The sequence below is a fragment of the Buceros rhinoceros genome, unplaced genomic scaffold (genome assembly GCF_000710305.1).
Source record: "Buceros rhinoceros silvestris isolate BGI_N320 unplaced genomic scaffold, ASM71030v1 scaffold2248, whole genome shotgun sequence".
Taxonomy (NCBI): domain Eukaryota; kingdom Metazoa; phylum Chordata; class Aves; order Bucerotiformes; family Bucerotidae; genus Buceros; species Buceros rhinoceros.
The window spans coordinates 79,147-99,271 of record NW_010424924.1 but is presented as its reverse complement, the minus strand read 5'-3'; the positions used below and the strand labels follow the sequence as shown (position 1 = coordinate 99,271).

At 38.0% G+C, this 20,125-nt stretch overlaps 1 protein-coding gene across 1 annotated transcript in view; it reads left to right on the top strand.

The window, feature by feature from the left end:
* SLC15A4 (solute carrier family 15 (oligopeptide transporter), member 4) overlaps nucleotides 1–19,350 on the top strand; it is a gene marked incomplete at its 5' end in the record, with an annotated part of 24,588 nt that extends 5,238 nt beyond the window's left edge. Inside the window, 7 exons of the mRNA XM_010140943.1 lie at nucleotides 2,672–2,967; nucleotides 3,677–3,845; nucleotides 4,887–4,964; nucleotides 7,255–7,423; nucleotides 11,650–11,805; nucleotides 16,158–16,316; nucleotides 18,887–19,350. Of these exons, the coding sequence (XP_010139245.1) occupies nucleotides 2,672–2,967; nucleotides 3,677–3,845; nucleotides 4,887–4,964; nucleotides 7,255–7,423; nucleotides 11,650–11,805; nucleotides 16,158–16,316; nucleotides 18,887–19,035 (1,176 nt within the window). The remainder of the gene's footprint in view (nucleotides 1–2,671; nucleotides 2,968–3,676; nucleotides 3,846–4,886; nucleotides 4,965–7,254; nucleotides 7,424–11,649; nucleotides 11,806–16,157; nucleotides 16,317–18,886) is intronic.
* Between the last annotated feature and the right edge of the window lie 775 nt (nucleotides 19,351–20,125).

Sequence of the window (20,125 nt, the reverse complement as noted above, 5' to 3'; positions counted from 1 at the left end):
GGGGGGGGAAGGAGAAATCCTTCAGTTTTGTGAAAAATACTTGTCCTTGATAAAAATGAAATAATAAACTTTTAAAAATAATAAAGTTCTAACATGGTTTTCTTCTTCTTAGTCCTTTATTCAAATGTAGCAGCTCTTTATGAAGAGAATAAACCAATCTATTTTGTGCTGTCACACAGCACAAGTAATAGCCAGCAAGGGGGAACTCTGAGTAGTCTGCTGTAAATGGAATGTAGCTAATATTACAGAATAATATTTTGGGCAGCTGACATGATGTTTGAAAGGAACTACAGGGATTGCCTTTTAACTTGGCCATGTTCTCTGATTTTGTAATATATCTTCATAGTTCTTCCCCTTGACAAGATATTCCGCCAGCTAGTTCAGTGTGATTTTTATGAAGTTATTAATGCTTGTCAATAAAATGCCACAGTGACATTTCAGATGTGGCTGTGGTGTGATTTTTAGTGCTTATATGTACTTTGATAAGGAGGCAGAAAATGGCTTCATTTCATTGTAAGCCTGTGGTGTGTCTGTCCCTTGAGCATGGCATTCCTTTTTTGCTCACTCTGTTTCAGAAGGATGCTGGAGATGGAGAAGGAAGTTTCAGGGAAGGGCCACTGACTGGTCAGTAGTTCCCATGCAAGGAATCATGAAACAGCCTGAACTTCATGTCTCTGAAAAGGCAGCTAGAAGGAAGATGTGGCAGTGGTTTGTGGAAACAGCGGTCAGGGGAGAGAGGCAGAAATGGACCAGGGATGGAGTACAGCTCAGCTGCCTTCTGTTGTTTCCTGGAACTAGGTAGAACAAGCGAGGCTAGTACAGGGCAGGTTCAAAACAGACAAATGGAGGTGGTTCTTCCCACTGGGAAATTGTCTGGAGAACTCTTTGCCACAGGCGATTGTGGATTCTCAAGGCTGACCTGGGTTCAGAGGCAGGCTGGACAAGTTCATGGGGAGGAGAGCTGCTGCATTATTAAGTAGGTGGAAGCCATCCTTGGTTCAGGAAGTTTCTCAGGAGCTAATGGGTGGAGGCTGGGATAATGCTAGATAGAAGCGTTGTTACGGGTCGAGGGTCCGAGCGTCATGCTGTGCTTGCCCGGTTCTTACCTGTATCAAAGCTTGCTTTCATCTCCCAGCTTTTGTTTGCATAGGTCATTTGTAACAGGGAGGATGGGAAGTCATCCTCACTGCAGAGACTATAAGAGAACCGAGACTTTAGGATAAAGAAATGGAAACTTCATCAAAGAGGTTGCTGACTCTTCACATAAATCAGCTCTGTGTTTACAGGGCCTTTGCTAATACCTTGCTGCACTCGGGGTTTGGGAGGAATTTTTAGCTTCATACACTACTGCGGGTGATGGCTGTTAAAATCAGGAAATGAGTATGCAATTGAAACTGGAAGGGCAGAATTCCTTGGGTTAAGGCTCCAGGATTGTATTTTACATGCTAACAGACCCTGCCTCACAGTGCAGAGGTGTAGACAGGCCTTAATATTTCTTTTGTTAGGCTTGGTTAAATGGTACAGGTGGGTTTGTGCAGCACGGAGAAACCTGATGCTGTAAATCAGAACTGACAATGTTAAAAACTTATTTCAAGACATAGCTAGCTTTTCATGTTTCAAACTACACACAGATCTTCTGATGATCTGCATACGAGGAAGGAAGACTTGCAATTAGAAATCAAAAACAACTGACTCAGCAAGATCAGTGCATGGCACTGACTTGCTATGCACTGTTAATGGCTTTTCAGTCATAAACCAGTGACAAATATGGGATGATGAATTCTTCTACAGACTAGTCGATCTTTTTAATGTATTTTAAATTTTAACTTGCGTAATTTCTCTTGCATTACATCTTATGAGAGATGCTGGGTTCCTGTGACTTAATTACAAAGCATGGGGTGACTTATGGTAGGCAATACAGAATAGAGTGAAAACTGTACAGGATAATTCTATAAACCAGAGATGCCTTTACTTTCACTGGTGAGACACTGAGAGCTTCAAGCAGAAAAATAGCTCTATGAACAGCGCTGACTTACTTAATAGAGGGATAAATGTTTACTGGAGCCTTGTGACACCTTAGACAACCCAAATTGAATTTATGGGGTTTTTTTAAAGGTCAGAATGGCAAATCTTCTGATGGGAGGCATCAGGACTGTGTTAAAATTTAAATTTGTGCTTTAATTACCAAGTAATCATGCAAAATGAAATACGGTTAACTGAGTGTGTATTCAGTTAGAAGAAGCAATTGTTGCAATACTACTAATACGTGAATTTTTAGGTAGCTTAACAATATTTTTACTAAAAAAATAGTTATTGACTATTGACTAGTATAGACTATGGAACATTCATGGAACTGAGCTTTGTCTAGAGAAGTGACCGAATGTGACCAGTGCAGTAGAACCAGGAATGGCCTTTGTGGGGAAGCTATGTGGTTTAGTGTTGTGTGGCTTTTTTATCCCTACGCAGAACTTCTAGAAAGTCGCCAATAAAATGGAGTAGCTCAGGAAGGTGCCATTTTGTCAAATAACATGCTAAGCCCAGAACACTGGAATAATTTCAGTACGACTCTAAATTAAACCTAAACTCCTCAGTGCTTTGAACTTGATTGAATTCCAATAAACAGGCTTCATTTTCTTCAGAAATTGAATGACTTGTTCTTAATCTTTTCCAGGTCAAAGATCGGGGTCCAGAAGCCACAAGAAGATTTTTTAATTGGTTTTATTGGAGCATTAATTTGGGAGCTATTCTCTCTCTGGGAGGCATTGCATACATTCAACAGAATGTGAGCTTTGTTATTGGATATAGTATCCCAACAGTTTGCATTGGGATTTCGTTCATAGTTTTCTTATGTGGTCAGAGTTTCTTCATCACAAAACCACCTGATGGTAGTGCCTTCACAGACATGTTTAAAATTCTTGCATATTCTTGTTGCTCAAGAAAGACACAAGTGGAACATTCAACTAATAGGTTTGTAATGAGCTTTTTTGTACAGTCTGAATTCAGTGAATCAGCCAAAGAGTTGGAACTAGTTAGTTCAAACTAGCTGGCAGGGAGTCATGCTAGAGAATATACTGGAATATGCAGTTCTGCTTTGAGAACTGGAACTGAAAAATTGGACTCGTGGAGATATTTTCTGGGATGAAAGAGAGGCACACTTTGAGATCACTGGATCTCTGTGCTGCAGGATCAAGTCTGCTGTTCTTAACTGAATGCTGTGTCTGGGCAGCGCAGAGCTTCTGAAAGTGTGACGTAACCTAAGAATGCTGCTTTTAAGCATGAGTTAACTTTCTTCTCTGCTTAGATGTGTTTATGGGATGCCTTCTAATTTGAAAAATACTGTCATCTGCATTTAATGTTCTAAGTGGCTTGATGGACAGTCAATATGTGTACTGGCTTTTTGCTTTCCAAGTGGTCACTCCATTCTTACGAGGTGCCCGTGGAATACTGGTGGCTGGATTTAGTCACTGATAAGAGATGTTAGGTGCCTCCTCTGCAATGAGCTTTCATTTTCGCAGAGTGCAAATTCAATGAATTAGAATAACCCGTGTTTGTGATACATTACACAAGTAACTGGTTTTGGAAATACCTGAGCTTTTTATAATGAAGTGTCACAAGATTGTCAGTTACATCAGTTTTTGTGGTTGTCTAATTAGATGTTTCAAATTCTTTTCAAAAGCGAAGGCCAGGGAGTACTTCAGCAACCTCGCAAGCAAAGCCTGTTTGAGATGGCCAAGCTGTCTCGTGGGGGCCCATTCAGAGAAGATAAAGTAGAAGATGTGAAAGCTCTCGTCAAGATTATCCCCGTCTTTTTGGCTTTAATACCTTACTGGACAGTGTATTTTCAAGTGAGTAGTTCCAAATAGTTATGGTTTTATTTTACATGTCTAGAAAACATAATTTCTAATTTAAGGGCCTTAACTTCTCTTCTCCCAGTAGCATTTGAAAGATCTTGGGGCACTAGCATTAAGTTGCAGTTCTGAGTCTGTGTTATATATCTAACTCCTGTCTGAAAGTTACCCCCCAGAGCAGTTACCTGGAGGAATCACACAAAAGGTTTTTTGGGGAAACTGTTCAGTAAGGTTTCCTTACAGTTAGTAGCTGTGATTGTAAAGAAGATGGGTATGGAAAAGGATTTTTCAGAACTCTGGTGTTGACAGTTTGACTTGTTTAATACCCGTGTTCAATATTTTATCTACTTGACTTCCACATACCTGGGGTTGCATCTCAGGAGTCATTTTAATAATGCTGTGTTGGCAGAAATAATACTGCATGATGGTAGCTTCTTCTGATTTTTTTTTTCTATTTGCTAGATAAAATTGTTGTGAAAAGCTGCATTAGCTTACCAGCATGCCAGACTATCTAATTTCACTTTTTTGGGGGGGTTCTTTTATAAATATGAAACTTACTCTGAAGTTGAGAGAGAAAAAATGGCTTCTAAGAATACTTTCAAATAACATTTTGACTTAATAATAAAAACCAAAATAAAATCATTAAAATTATAGTTAAAACTAACAGTCATACAAATTAACATACCTTAAATACTGCACTCTGTTTCATCTTGCAGTTGATTCAGGTAGGTCTGGGTCAGATTTCAATTTAATTAATTCCTTTCTGGTTCTTCTGTCTTAGCGAGATGAATGATGATAGCAAATATGTGTTGGGGGAAAATAGGCAGAAATGGATTTTAAAGTCACATGAATGATTCTTTGTGCTGTTAGTAAATGTAAGGGTTAAAAAAAATCTTGCAATGTTGACGCAATAATGCTTTTTTTTTTTTTTTGCTATATTAGCACTTCTGGTATAGTCTTTTGCAATTATTAATAATGTAAAAATATCTTGTCCTCGGTACTCACTAAGTAATCTCAACTCATCTTTCCTAACGCTAGATGCAGACAACGTATGTATTGCAAAGTCTCCATCTGAAAATTCCCAAAATACCAAATGACACCAACGCTATCCATACGGTAAGCAGGGCAAAAGAAGTGAGAAGTATGTTTTCTTTAGCTGAAATGCACAATAGGTAAGTGGTACACAAAAATGCCAGGAGGTGAAGGTAGTGACTAAGGGGAACCGATGGCCACAGGCACTGGGCGTTTAGAAGCATGACACATGATACAGAGGTTTTGGTATAGCTACCGGTACATGGAATTCACCCCATCCCATCTTGACTGTATTCACATAACTTCACTGCTTTAATTAAGAGAGTCTTTGTCCTTCAGTGGACAGAGTATCGTCTTTGAAAAAAAGCTTATAAATCTCTTTGCCCTGTTTTCAAAGTTGTAAGTAGTGCAGAAGCGTTCCTACGGATTCATTAGGAATACCCAAACTTCACTGAAACTGGTATTTGCAAATTGGGAATCTGAAGTACTTGTGTAACTTTATACTGCCTAATCAATATTCACTGTACCTTGAATCCATGTAGCATATTGAAGGAAGTTGTTCAGTCAATATTTTCCAGAAAGGCTGGCATCATGTAATTGCAGAAATGGTACTGAAAAATAAAACCAAAAAGTATGAGTGTAAGTTAGTAACAGGTTTACTAAATGTTCTTTTAAAATTAAGTTTTTTCTGGTTTATTTAAAATTAATATCAGTAAGACAGAATGGCTTCAGTCTTCTTTTTACAGATCAAAACCAGAAAATGCTTCTACCTAATTTTTCTTGCTTGAAATTTGAGCTGCTCCTGAATCCCAGCTGAAGGCTTGCTGGAAGTTAGTGATGCTGGCTAAGTGACACCTCTAAGCCATGGCTTTAGTTTGTAACAGGCCCCTCAGTCATTCTGGATAATTTCTAGAAAAACACTAATCTATTACACACAGACACAGAAAGAGTTCAGTATCGAGAACTGAATCTGCATCTGAAATACATAGATCAAGGAGTGCTCGTATTTTGAGTCAAAGACCGCGATGTATTTTATTTAGATGCAATTTTAAAAAATATCCCAAACGAGAACATTTTTATAAATCTTCCGGCACTGTCTTGGTTTGTTAACTCAGAACAGATGCTAAATATTACTAAGCTTGGTAGAAGTTGTCTCATTCACGCAGACGGAATCTTATTGTCAATTACTGAGTCTTGCACATGAGAGAGGATGCATGTATTACGCCACTCTGTGCATTTGACAAGTGTAATTTAATTTTAATTGAATTTTGTATTACATTAGTAAAACTGTTATCTACTGTTCTGTGGCATATTTCTGAGAGTTCTAAGCCTAATAATAGCAGATCTACAGAACCTGGCTATTAGATACTTTTCATGACTGAAATAAAAAGAAGTTTAATTCTGTCAGAATAGAGTATATCACTGGAAGCAAAATAGTAGGGACTGTTTGATTGCATTAATTCACTTCCTGACTTGTGTACCATTAACATTGACTTTGAAGGCTTTTAAAAATGTATCTCAGGTGTATTAGTTTAAGTAATCTGCACATTTTTGTTTACTGGATTTGAGTGGCACAATCGATCATTCCTCAGACAGGTGTTCTATGACTAAAGAAATCTTAATGGCAGAAAAACTCCCAAAGGATAATGATTTTTCCCATTAATCATATTTCAGGACATTTGCCATAAAACTCAGATTTCACGATAAGGCTAATGGCAACTTTATCTTCCAAAAGAAATTCATATAGTTTTAGTTAGATAGTTAACTTTTGTTTTAACAGAAATTGATTCAGAGTAAGAGTAAAATCTGAGTCCTCTGAAACTTAGAAATCTTACAAAAAATCCTTTGCAAAATATCCTTTAAGTTCTACAATTTGTTTTCTGAGAGTACTCGCTTCATCTGCCCAGTAATTTTCTTATTCCTCCTTTTCCTTGGAACTATGTGCAGTATTACTTGCTTTTGTGAAAAGAACCTTTTTGCTCTGAACACTCCATGTTCTTCAGTCGCAGCAGAAAGCTCCTACAGCCTCCCCCCACTCCCCCCAAACGAGAAGACCCTAAAGCACCCCAACACCCACCTCAGCACAGCTGGAATTGCTTCTTGAAAGTGAGAATATGCAATATTGTTGGAGTCACTATGGTGAGGAATCACTTAAGCTTCTGAGCTAACAGAATTATGAACAGCCAGATTAAATAAAACCCCAAATAGCTGAGTAGCTTTTACACACCCTTTGTTCTTCTTTTCACACTGTCTATCAGTGCATGGGGTTTATTTTGGATCTCAGCATTCCATCAAAATATTTTCCTTTGTAGAATAGTAGTAACAATCAACCCTGAAGTATGAAATCGCTAACTGAAGTCATCTATCCTTCCAGTTTCCAGCAGCCTGGCTGACTATGTTCGATGCAGTGCTTATTCTCATCCTAATACCCCTCAAAGATAAATTGGTGGACCCCATTTTAAAGAGGAATGGCTTGCTCCCGTCCTCACTGAAGAGGATCGCAGTTGGAATGTTCTTTGTAATGTGTTCTGCCTTTGCTGCAGGTGAGAAAACAACTCTGAAATTTACTTATGTAGTTTGTTATTCGGCTACTTGCAACAGAATTTAAAAAAAAAATCCTGTGAATCTTTAATTCAAGATTATTCAGAATTCTTTCTCATGGAGTAGCTAGAATGAGCTGCATGAATGCATTTCTCACAGTGAAAGATTTTATCCCAAAACTTCCTAAACTGTTTTGAACATTTGCAGTAAAATTGGACCATTTTTCCTGCCTGAAATAGGCTTCAAGGATACCTTTTAAAACCAACTTGTTTGTTAAGGTTTTCACATACAGGGTTACCTTCTAGTATACTTGCTAGAGGAGAACTATCTGTTTTCTAACATGATCCATGTTTGGGTTGCCTGAACAAAGTGTCCAGCGTTTGGAAGTAAGGCTGTTAGTCCTTTTAAAATAAAATTCGTGGCATTATTGAAGCCCAGAAGTTGTCAGATTTTATTAACTACCTTGAAGTTGTAAATTTATTTATACTGAAAAACAAATTAGTTCAAAAATAGGTATCTTCCTTCATGCAGTCTAACTTCCAAGTATTAAAAAAGTGAAATTTTAACTAAAATTCTTTCCCCTTATCTGAAATAATAAAGGTTATGGCTGAATAAGAGTTTCTTCTCACTTTGGGTTTTTTCTGCCTTACTTTAATGTTCCCTAATGTTTGGGAATTACTGTAGTGTAAAATAGCTTAGCTATAGCATGAAAGGAAAAAGATGGCAACTCTGTTCAAACCATAAATCAGCTGCTTTTGAGATGATTTAAAGTTGTTAAGCTCTGCTGATGTGGAACTGAACATCTCTCAGCAATGCTTCATAGAACCTATAGCCTTCACCGAGTATCCCTGTAATGAACATATTGATAAAGCGTTATAGCATTAAATAAATTAATTCCAGCACTTGTAATCTCCTATATTTTAGAGAGAGGGACACTTTATATGGCTATTAAGATTTCTCTCAATGAGAGAGATAATTACCTTATTAGGCCAAGGTCACTTTGTATGTGGGCAAGTAAAGTTCTGAAAGCAAAGTCAGTTCAACTTAAAATAGCAATGTTTCTCTTATTCCGTGTTCCTTAGGACACCGCTACCAGCAAAAGACGATGATGTAAAACAGTTAAATGTCAGCTCTTTAAATAAAACCTGCCGGCTCACATATAAGTGAATTCAAACCCAGCAATATAGGTCTTTATTAGTACTGGGGGAAAGAAAGCGTATCAAGCTCTGAGAGCTGAGTTGAAGAATGGGTTCATATAGCAGAATTCTCAAAAAATTCAAATGCCTCCTTGTTTTCTATTAATCTACAAATATAATGCACAGTTTTGAACAGGTTGATCCTTCCCTTACTCTTCCACACTAGAAACTGAGAAGGCAAATTCTTTGGGTGGTTGTCTGCAGTCTGGTTAGAAAGTTTAACCTTCTGGAGTAACTGAACATCTCCTCAGTGAAACAGAAATTTAGTAAGAGTTTCAGTTGTGACAAATTGGGGGCACAGGAAACTCTGCTTATTTCTAGCAAGGTAGAAAGCTTCTGTTGGTTTCTGTGTTTCATAAAACATTTATTTTCCCATTAAATGATATTTCTAGAAGCCATATTTTAATATTCTTAAAATACAACTTTATTTCCAACCACTTCTGCCTTGGAGACAAACACTGATTAAAATCTTAATGTATGAAGATGTTAATATCTTAACTTGCAATCTTAGAAGTTTGTGCCATATTTCCATTTTAACTTACTTAACTAACTGGCATTAGTTGTGGACAGCACTTAGGTTGCCGATTAGATTGTTTAGATTATATTAAATATCTTATAAACTGTGTCAATACAACTGATTAGCTTTAATGAACATCTGCTGTGCTTCATGCATTTTATCGTAAATTCTGAGCAGCAGTATTTAAGGTTATTCAACTGGAAAATCTCCTTCATTTATAGGGTTTAAACAATTATACAAAGACTTCAAGATTCTTTTAACTACTAAAACTGTAAGATTAAACTTGAAGCTTGTCTATCAAAGTCTAAGATTAAAGAATCAATAGATTCTAGATTCTGAAGTACTCAACTCTGAAGATAAATTTATGGCAAAGTTTGCTAAATAGTTGTTACGCTTCTCTGTGGCTGAATGTCCCTGATGTCTGCTTATGTTGTGAAGAGTATCAAACACATTAAGGTTCACTGGATGTTTTGAGGTGCAATAATTTTATGTTGAATGTATCCAAATTAATTTATGTCTGAGTTCTTAGCTGACTGTGCTGCTTTGTTTATCTTGAGTTCCACTCTAAAATGTTTGTCAGCTATATTAAAATCAAAACATCAAGAAATTGAGTTTTATTTTAATTACATCAGCTCTTCATAGATCAGAGGGCACTGCGCTGAGGTGGCTGAAGAAAGAGCTAAAGAAAGATACTTAAAAATAAGATGGGTAGGTGGTCACCTAAAAAGAAGTTAAGAAGGTAGAAAAAATGAGGTGGCCTGTCACTAAGAGGTTCTAGCTTCAGAACAGTCAAAAACCGGATGTTATTAAGGAAAACACTCTTTTTAAGAAATATTTTGGGGCCTTAAGGTGGTGTTTAAACAAACATGAGTAATTCTAGCCTGTTTTCCCTCTACAGCTCTTGGGTAGACTGTGGAGCTGTTGGGAGAGTTTGTACTTGAATAGATTGTGAACTGCTATGAATGGATAAACACGGGTTATACAAATGCAGCTTTACCTCCCTTTCAGAGGACTTTATAAATCCCGTGTTAATGTGTGCTCCCTCGGTCCGCCTTTCAGAGCTCTGGCTCTAACGCCCTGCAATAATGAAATACGACATTATCGTTAAGCATGTGATTTATAGAACCTCTTGTTTAGTTATGGCCTCACCTACAGACCATATATAGGGGCAACAAGGAGCTTTCTTCATGCTTTCTTCCCAGCTTGGGTCTCTTGACTGGGACTAGTAAGAAACGGCATGCTGTGGTATAAGGTGGTTTTGGCAAACATCAATCATTTCCCTTGGAACACTGTGACTTAGCAGAGAGCTGGTGATCTGGTGGGCCTCCTTGGGGTTTGTATGTCACAGATCTGGGAAGAAAGAGGAGAACAGATGTATATTGTGCATTAGAAATTGCTTGTGCTTGTTTTTACGAAAAGTGGTGTGACTATCTTCAGCCAACAACATTAAATGTTCATGTCATCCATTGGCTGCCTTTAGGAAAGAAAAGGCTGGAAGTGAGGAAGTGGTTCTAATCCTTTGTACATGGTGTGATATCCACGAAGCATCGTGTCTGTCATCTAGGCCTTGGACAATTTCATTGTAACAGGAATGATATTTTGAGCCCCAAGATTAGGTCAGATCTTGGCTCAGTAAATAGGAAGAGACCGAATCTGACAGGCACTACATGGAGGCCGTGGTGTGTAACACCTATTAGAGGAGGCAGTGTCATTGACTCAGTCTTGCTCCTCTGAATTGGTGATGAATAAATCCACCTTATTTCCAAGGATATTGAGAGGTTTTTTACAGAGGTCCTTTCTGGCTGAAGCAGGGAGTTTTATTAACTATTAAGCTACTCTGTGCATTTTCTGTAACAGTGAGGGAAATTCTTTAATCTGGGCAACTTCAACCCTACAGCATTATTTGATACTCCCTTTCTACCCAAAACTGTTGAGTTCATCAAGCTAAAAGTGGTTACATTTTACACTGTCATGTCTATTCTTCATTCTACATGAAGGACTTTCTATGCAGTGTATTGCTTGTAAATCAAGCTCTAATGAGATCCCTTGGCTTGATGTGTCATATACATGTCAGGATCATATTCACAGAGGTTTCCATAGTTCTATAGGACTAGGGTAGCTATTTTGGTAAGCAAAAGGGTTTCTAGTTTATTAATACTACAGTGGCACATGCAGTGGTTCAACCCTGCAAAGCAGTAGTTGTGAAAATGAGATTGTCTTTAAGAAAAACCGTTTGTATGAGAAAGCTCTCAGCTAATCCATCTGGAAAAGGGGTAAGTATTTGTAAAATGATTGCTGCGGAGTAAGAATATAGTCACTAATTCTACGGCAGAAGAACTGTATGTCTGGAAATAACAATAGCAAAAATAGTCTGAATATTAGGAAATGAGGAATTAAATATTCCTATTTTATAACTTGTAATTGCAGTGCAGGACTGAATCCTAATTTAATTCTTAATATGAAGAAACTCTGTTCGCATCTTAGGTCAATCTTTTTTTCCACCCCCTCCATGTAGGAATTCTGGAAAGCAACAGACTGAAAATTGTCAAGGTTAAAACAATTAATCAGACGATTGGGAATGTCACATACTATGCTGCAGATTTGCCAATATGGTGGCAGATTCCTCAGTACGTGCTGATTGGCTTCAGTGAAATATTTGCAAGTATAGCAGGTAAGAGCCGTTGTGTGTTTTAAATCTGCTTCCATAACTCTCAAAACTGATGGATTCTTAGAAAGGAAATACTGTCCTCTCAAATCATTATAAATAAGCTTTCCTGTTCCAAAATACAATATTGCTCAATATAACTTAAGTGGCAAAGCACTCGATTGTCGTTCACATCGGAAAATTGGCTATATAAGAATAAGTTTTCAAGACTGAATTTCAGCACTTGAAATATTTGCATGTCATCCCGTTAGCGTTGGGTATTTGCAAGCCCCAATGGAAAACAATGTACTCTTTCAGTATTGTATTTTAAAGACTAGTTTTAATGCAGTAGTGTTTCCTCTGAATCTTCCCTGTCATGCAAATAAAATTAGTACTTTGTAATCTTTTTAAGAACTGAGCTCATGGTTTAGAAAGTCAATTAGTAAGTGAAAACACTTTCCTGAGGGAAAAAGGAAGTAAACCATCTTCAGAAAGATTTATCAACCAGATTAAATTCAGATTACTTGAGCTTTTGCATCATTGAAGAAGTTATGCCACACTCAAACTAAACTAGTCTTTTTTTGTGAATATTAATGATGAAGTAGCTATTTTGATACAGGTTTCTCTGCTTTATTTATAGATCAGTTTTTCTACAGTTGTTTTAGTACGCTGTGATACCAGGCAAACTGAAACACTTCACTCAAATCTTGCCTTTCTTAAACAAATGCAAGAGATCTTCAATTTCTTAATAGTGTTCTGTGTGACGCAGTGGACAGCTGTGTGACCATATTGATTTTTCAGCTGAAAGTGAAGTGGAAGGAGAGGGTCATAGAAGTATAAAATCTTATTTTCTGGCCTGTTTCGTATACATGCAGGACTCATTAGCAGGAGGAAAGCACAGGCAACTTACGTTGTGGCTGTGGTATGCCTAACACTGGTTTCCTATGATTATCAAGTGAAATGCTCTTGTGGATCTCTTAGCACAGGGTTTACATACCTCGTGCTTGGGAGCAATGCTTAGTTAGCAGTAACAGAAACCTTTCGTGACTGCAGAAGTACTCTGATAGTACCTGAATTGAATTGCAGAGCTACCCGATGAAATTTATTGGAACTCCTCCAGTGACTTGATTTAAAATTCATGTAGCATTTGCTTAACTGCTGTTACCTATTAATGTGTTGAAATAGCGTTTCAGAATGTTGAACTTGGAAGATCATCCTTTCAAACCAATGTTACCTATAGCTCTGTTTGTTCGATTCCTTATGACAATTCGTTTCTGCTTTCGTTTCCCCTGCAGGAGGTTGCTTTCATCCCTCCCACTGGGCAGGCACAGTGGGTTAAAATGAGATTCTCTAGTTTTGAAGATCTGGCTGGTGCTGGCCCCAGCTGTCACATGGCCCATTTGTTCCCCTCTTAGTGGAACAGAGAACTTCTGCTCTGTTTGGTTTCTGGATACATGTGCTCTGCTCTCATCACAGCTATGAAATAAAACAAGGTGGTTGGATTGCTTGGCCAGTAGAAGAAAATGTGGGGTTTGTGGGTTTTTTTTCCTATCTATCTGCTCATTGCTCTAAGCTTTTCTTCCAGCTGTCTGGCCTGGGATTTCATGTGACTGGAAGAATTAGACATTTCCATCACATATTAAACTCTACCTTAATTATTTTGTATGTTGGAGGAATTCTTTTTAGGGCTTATGGCTATGTCTGTTGTGGAAAGGTCAAGGACTTAATACATTCTCTGTTGAACTCTTAACTGAGGGCTGGTTTTTTCCAACTGCTTTGGTGGAGTTATTCATGAGGAGTAAAATCTTTATCGCTTAACGCTATTCTTGTGTGAATACTTCGCTGTTCTGCACTTGCTGGGTCTGTACCAACAGTTGTAACTTCAAAAAGTGTTGGTCAGTGCTAGAAAAAATGCAAATACTTCTCTTTCTTTGAACCGGAAAGTCTATGCAGATCTGAATTGCTTTGTGTATTATGCTGTCATCTGATTTGTTTTACAAAGCTATTTTTCCTGCCTTCTGATTTTTATAGAAACTGAATTCTTAGTATCTTTAAGTCCTCTCCAGAACAGTATGTATTACCAATTTGCTATTAAAAGTTGATAAAGGCATCTATTGTGCTATGAAATTCAGCTTTAAAATAAGCAAAGTCTTAATGTTTACAAAACTATAGTGATTTGGAAATGTTTATTGTGAACAAAAAGGGACTAAATATCATAAGAGCAGAAACATACGTTTGTTTTTTTGTTTACTGTAAAACTAAGCATATTCTTATTAAGCCACATTAGTTACACTTGAGGTACCTTTACAAAGATGACACACATTGCATGAATCTTTTGTATTATTCTGTCAATCCTCTTAAAGCACCTTTATTTAACTGGGAATCATAATCTCACATGACAACACCAACTAGAGGGTTTAATTTCAAAACTGCTTGTTTGAGGTACCATGAAATCATTATCAACGGCTGCCAGCAGGCAAAAGTATCTCTGAAGGCAAAGAAAAGATTTCATATTCTTTATGCCAGATTAAATATTAAGCTTGCTGGAAACATTACACAGGTTTAGAAACGTACCTTATTTTGTTGCAGCAGGTGCACAGTGTTACACCCATTTGGGGTTTTGTTTGGAGTCTTCAGATCTTTTTCCAGCAGTAACACTCGCATCCAGTATATCTGGAAAATGAATGAGAGGAGAAATGGGCCAGATCCTTCTGTGTGATATACCTGAGCTTAACTTGTACAGAATGTACAGAAGCCTGGTGACCAAAATGTGACTGATAACTCAGGAGGCTTGTGGCAGCTATGAGGTTAAAAAACAAGTTACTGTATGCTAACAGCAGTCTACTTTTTTTCTTTAAGTGAAATAAATCTCGAAAAATCTGAATTGTTACATTAATGGGAAAACCTAGGAAAAGAATGTGAGTTTTTAATTCGTAAAATAAATATAATTTCAGCCCCCTTTGCAGATGTCCTCCCATCTCTGCAGCGATTTGCCTGTTACAGTTTGAATTTACAGGAACCCACACAGCTGAGAATGCACCAAGAATGTTTCAGTTCCCTCCTAGAATCACAGACAGGTTGCTGTTGGCCCGTTCTAACCTGTTTGGCAAAGGAAAACGGCAGCAGCGTGCAGGTTATCAGCGATTTCTCAGGTGGCAGTGCAGAATGCCGTTACATCAGCGAGAACACACAGTTCTGATTCTTTTACAAGAACAAAGTTCCTGCCTCACAACAGGCAAATTGACCTGTCTGGCTTGAAGAGTTAAGCCTTCTGAAAAGAAATGTCAGTGTATTTCTGCCCAACTTTGTCTGGAGTAGCAAAAGTCAGCCACCAGCAGTGGTGTAAATAAAGCCTACCGGTATTATGCACAGCACAAGATTTGTGCTGTTTTCAGGTCTATAACGCTTTCTTTGCCAAGAAAAATGTTAGATGAGGTAGCATTAATTTTCAGTATGAAGCAGACTGTTTTGAAACAAGCATTTCACCTGTCAGAGAAACAGCTCCGCAAAGAATATATTTGACTGTCTCTTGAGAATAATCCCATTTGATTTTTGACAGGAGTATTATTCTAAAAGAGAGAGTTAATCATGGGCATTAGTCTTTGCAAGGCAAAGCCTAACGCAGTGTGTTCTGTTGGTACTCAAATTCACGTTTTCAAATGGATGTCACTGGTATGTTTATCTTGGGTTTATCGGTTGAAATTTGAGTGAGGAAAGTTTAAAGCTGAAGTTCCATTTCTACGAGTCTTAAAAAGACTGGGCTAGCAATAAGTGAATTCTAGATCAAAATTAAATTAAAACTAATTACTGCCATTCCAGCTACAATTAATTTCTCTGTCTGTATTCAGAGATGCAGACAGCTAGTCTGTGAGAAATAAATGTTCTTGGTCAGTGCAAGAGTGACCTTCAGTTCCTGAGCGCTTTGCTCTCGGCAGGGAACCCCGTGTGCTTTGTACTTACCACTCAACAGACAAGCAATACAGGAGCGAGAGACTGGGGAACAGGGAGCTTCCAGGTTAGGGTTAGTTTAATAAATTTCTTTGAGGATAATTTTAGACAGAAGAATGAATATGCTGTCTCAGAAGTTTTCTTCATTTACACATGTAATATTAATAAGATCAAAGTGCGTGTCTCAAACGTAGTCCATGTAATGGGTTGATATATTGATGACCTTTAACAGGGCTCATAAAGCAATTAGAGAGAACTGATAGGGATGCACTGCCTCGATTCCCTGTCTCCTGAAATCCAAGGCTAATTTTAGGTCTATAACCCACGAGAAGTAGCACACATCTGTGACCTCTATAACACTACGCTAGCACAAACTGCTGTTGTTTCTTAGATTTTTCCAATAGCATTTTTTTTTTAATCTTTTAATACAGGTCTAGAATTTGCATATTCAGCTGCTCCCAAATCTATGCAGAGTGCTATTATGGGTCTATTTTTTTTCTTCTCGGGGATTGGATCATTTGTTGGCTCTGGATTGTTGGCACTGGTGTCTATTAAAGAAATTGGCTGGATGAGTAATCACACGGATTTTGGTAAGTTATTTTCAGTGTGAAGCAGAAGACTGCCTTTGGAAGCAGTTAAGCGTCAAGCATGTGGAACCGTTGAGTCTTAGCACAGTTATTATTTTAAAGATACAAATTTGTCTACTGTTTTGTAAAGTCAAAGTTTCATTTTGTGTAGAAGTATGAAGTAACGTGACTATGCAAAATGATACACAGTCCTCATGAAAGCATGGAAATACACGTGTAGTATTTTGCCTCTGCAGGGCCTATCAGTTACCTGTTCAGCTGTTATTGCAGTTCATCACCAGAATTTACTTATTTTTTTGTATTTTAGTAAAAAAATATTTAAATTATGTGTGGAAGGAGAATATATTTGGCACAAAGTAAAGAGATTACTTTCTGTGGTTACGGAGAATAAAATGCACCCACCTCTCTCTCACTGCTTATTCAGCTTCCCATTTTCAAGAGAGTTCATCAAAATTACCATGAGTTAATTCTGCATGTCTGTCTGCTAGCTATTTATACTCTTAAGTCCAGTGTGACATCTGCTTTGTGTTGCCAGTTAAAAATAATTACTGGCACCAGTAGGTGGCACCTTGGGAATTTTGGAAAATCATACCATCATCAATGGGCTAATTAGTTCCAACAGAAGGAGCGTGACAAGTTCTAAAAACATCTGCTCAACCTCCTGTGTACCCGTGGCTTAACGGTGCGGCCTAGCTCTAAATTGGGTATGAGAGAATTTACCACTTAAACTTGGTTTGTGTGCTACCAAAAAGCGATGTTGTGAACAGTGCCTATGCCACAAGTTGTCGTCCTTGTTTAGTAACTTGTTCTTTGCAAGACTGCAGAAGATGACAAGTAGCCTTAACTTCATAGAAGTGTCCTCACCAAATGAAAGATTAATCACACTGAGACTTTTTTCACCCAGTCAATGTCAAAATTAGAAGATCATCTTTTTCTGCAAGTCTGTATAGAGAGAATTCAGTTGATAAGGGCTCAGTAGGAGAAAAATAATTGAATACAAATTAATATATGTGGTCTTGGGTGGCCATTTAGCCTCTTGCCTTTGTTTTTTGAAGCAGCCTAAGAGCAGACAGTGCCTAATATTCTTCCTGTGAAATATTTAGGTTGTGCTAAATATATCCAGAGCTGGCTAGAACTGGAAGATGTTACCTTTCACGACTCATTGGTCGTCTGTTATGAATAAGCCGCTCAGCTCAGTGGACTGTCCTTTGGACAGCCCTCAGAACTGGCTACGTCTAACGTCCTTAGTCTAAGGACTCGATACACTCGAGCCTGCTCAGCCTGTCTGGCTCAAGGCTGAAGCGCTCAATGGGTGATTTGGATTTGTGGCATCCATAGTAGCTAATGATTTAACTGTTTGTATCAGCCACTGTTTATAAGTCAATTTTCATTTGCTATAACATTATTGAACGTTATCAAATTCACATCTAAAATTTACTTAGGTCTTCCAGGGCAGGACTTGTAAGGAGGAGTTTTTTATGAACAAATGACTATTGAATTTTCACTAGATGCTGGATAATAACTATAAGCACGTGCATCAAGTTTCTGCTATTTCTGCTAATCATGATATTGTTTGAAGTAACTGACTGCCTCTAAAATCTCCTAAGAAAGTTCGCTCTCTGCTGGCACGTCAGTGTTGGTTGCTGCCATTGAAATGACTGTTATTTCTCTGACAAAACTGGAGATTTCATGGGTTTAATACCCCATCTCATAAAGGATAATTACTACTCTTTAAACATGTCTACTCTTGAAATGGAGATTCACATGTATATTGTATTTTAAATGTCAAGGAAAGACTCCATTTAATTTTATTGCATTTTATTATAAGATCATTTAATTGAATCTTAAGTTTCAGTAATTAAAGTAATTTAATCTGAACATTTATAGGCATGCTGCATGAACAGCTTGTTAGGATCAATGTATACTTCGCTATTATTTTTACTCTCTCTTACCTTTTTGATAATCATAATGGTCCAATTGGCTGTGGCTCATGTGGCATGTTGGAAATGAGCCACAATATATTGTTCTTGGAAGTACGGCAATAATTAGTGCACGTTTCTTAATAGAGGAATAACGTTTTAGCAATGAGCTTTCTTAATTTAACATTATTTAATGTGGTACAAATCACTAATTTATAACCACTTGGAGGGAGCGTCAAAGGTGAATTGGACCAAAAAGAAAGCACGAAGGCTTCTGTGGGAGCCGTTTCTGAACAGTTCACGGGCCAGGGCTTATTTGCAGAAATTTCCTTTTCAAGTCCATTTAGTGGTCACAGCACAGGGATGTTTTCTTTATTTCCTTTTGAAATTAGTTGTCTCCTCAAAAATTGATAAGGGACCTCTGTTACATCACAAAGAGAGTAAATCCCACTCGCGAATACGCATTGAGGGTTTTGGCTGTTTGATCTGAAGTCAGCAAAGCACTGCAATTCTGCAGCGTGAGAAACCAGGCTTAAAAAAACAAAGGTTGCCCATGTTTTACAAAAAAGCCTCCGCTACTTAAGCTTGAAGGGATTGACACATTCTTTGTGTAATCTTTATTAATGTTTATGTTTTCTTCCCAATTCATTCCAGGTAATATTAATGGCTGCCAATTAAACTATTATTTTTTTTTGCTGGCTGCTATCCAAGGAGCAACCCTCTTGCTTTTCCTTATTGTTTCTGTGAAATATGATCATCAAAAATCGAGGATTAATGAAGTGGCTGCCAACGGGAGGATCTGACATGTATTACAGGGCAGACTTTCCTCTAGCAGCACGCAACGAAGTGGCAGCACACCCCGAGTCTGCGGGGGTCTTACTTTCTCTCCAGTGAGACTCTTACTGGACTTGCATGTTACAAGAGTTCTGCCCCTGCCCCCTCTCCTGTAACGTAGGTAAGTGCCTTATGTTGGCGGGGCTTGTTTCTTGCACTACGTCCTGGCCGAGGACAAACACAACTCTTGGAAGTGTATTAACTCTAGGCATTCGAGTTGCTTTTTGGTCGTCGTGAGGATGTTTACCTAACTGGTGAAAACTGGGACACTTACACTTGGAAATTGAGCATAATGAGTCCTGTGCAACACGGACTGTTCCTGACTGAAAACCTCTCCTTTGTGAAGAGCAGTGGATCTAGAGAAACACTCCAACAGTCGCAAGTCTGCACTGAGGACACAGGAAAGAAAACATTTTGCAGAAACCTTAAGTAGTGGTTGCAACAGTAAATTTTCAGTCCTGAGAGTAGTTTTGTGGGGAGAAACAGGGACAAATTGAGTTGCAGATTAGCTCAGACTAAGAAGAAATGTAGTTTTATAATTGACCTTTCACTGGCAGTATCTCGAGGATTTAAGTCCAAACTTGCCATGTCCGATACTGAAGACTGAATTACAGGTCACAGCAGCTTGTCATACAGCTGCTGTACATTTTGGTGCACAATGAACACTTGTGGGGACTGAAATGGTTTTACTTCAGAGATGCTTTTATTTCTTAATCTGCATTAGATGTGTTAGGACAATATGGAAATGTACACCTTTTGACAAAGCACTGTTCAGTCCAACGCTGTTACTTCCCTAAGGAATATTCTGAATATTTGCAGAAGGAAAACCAAGATGGAATTCTCAGAAGAGGAACGCGCAATAACAATTTAGAAGCCTTTCAGCCAGGTCCTTCAGTCTTGTGTCTTACTTCTAGCTAACATGCTACAGGGTTTGTATCTTTCAGCAACACATTCCTATAGTAGAGCAAATGGTTTTTATGTTCAGCCTCCTGAATTTAATGATTCTAACAATTGTACTTAAGAGTGTGTGCAGACTGGTGTGGAAGATGCAAGGAATTA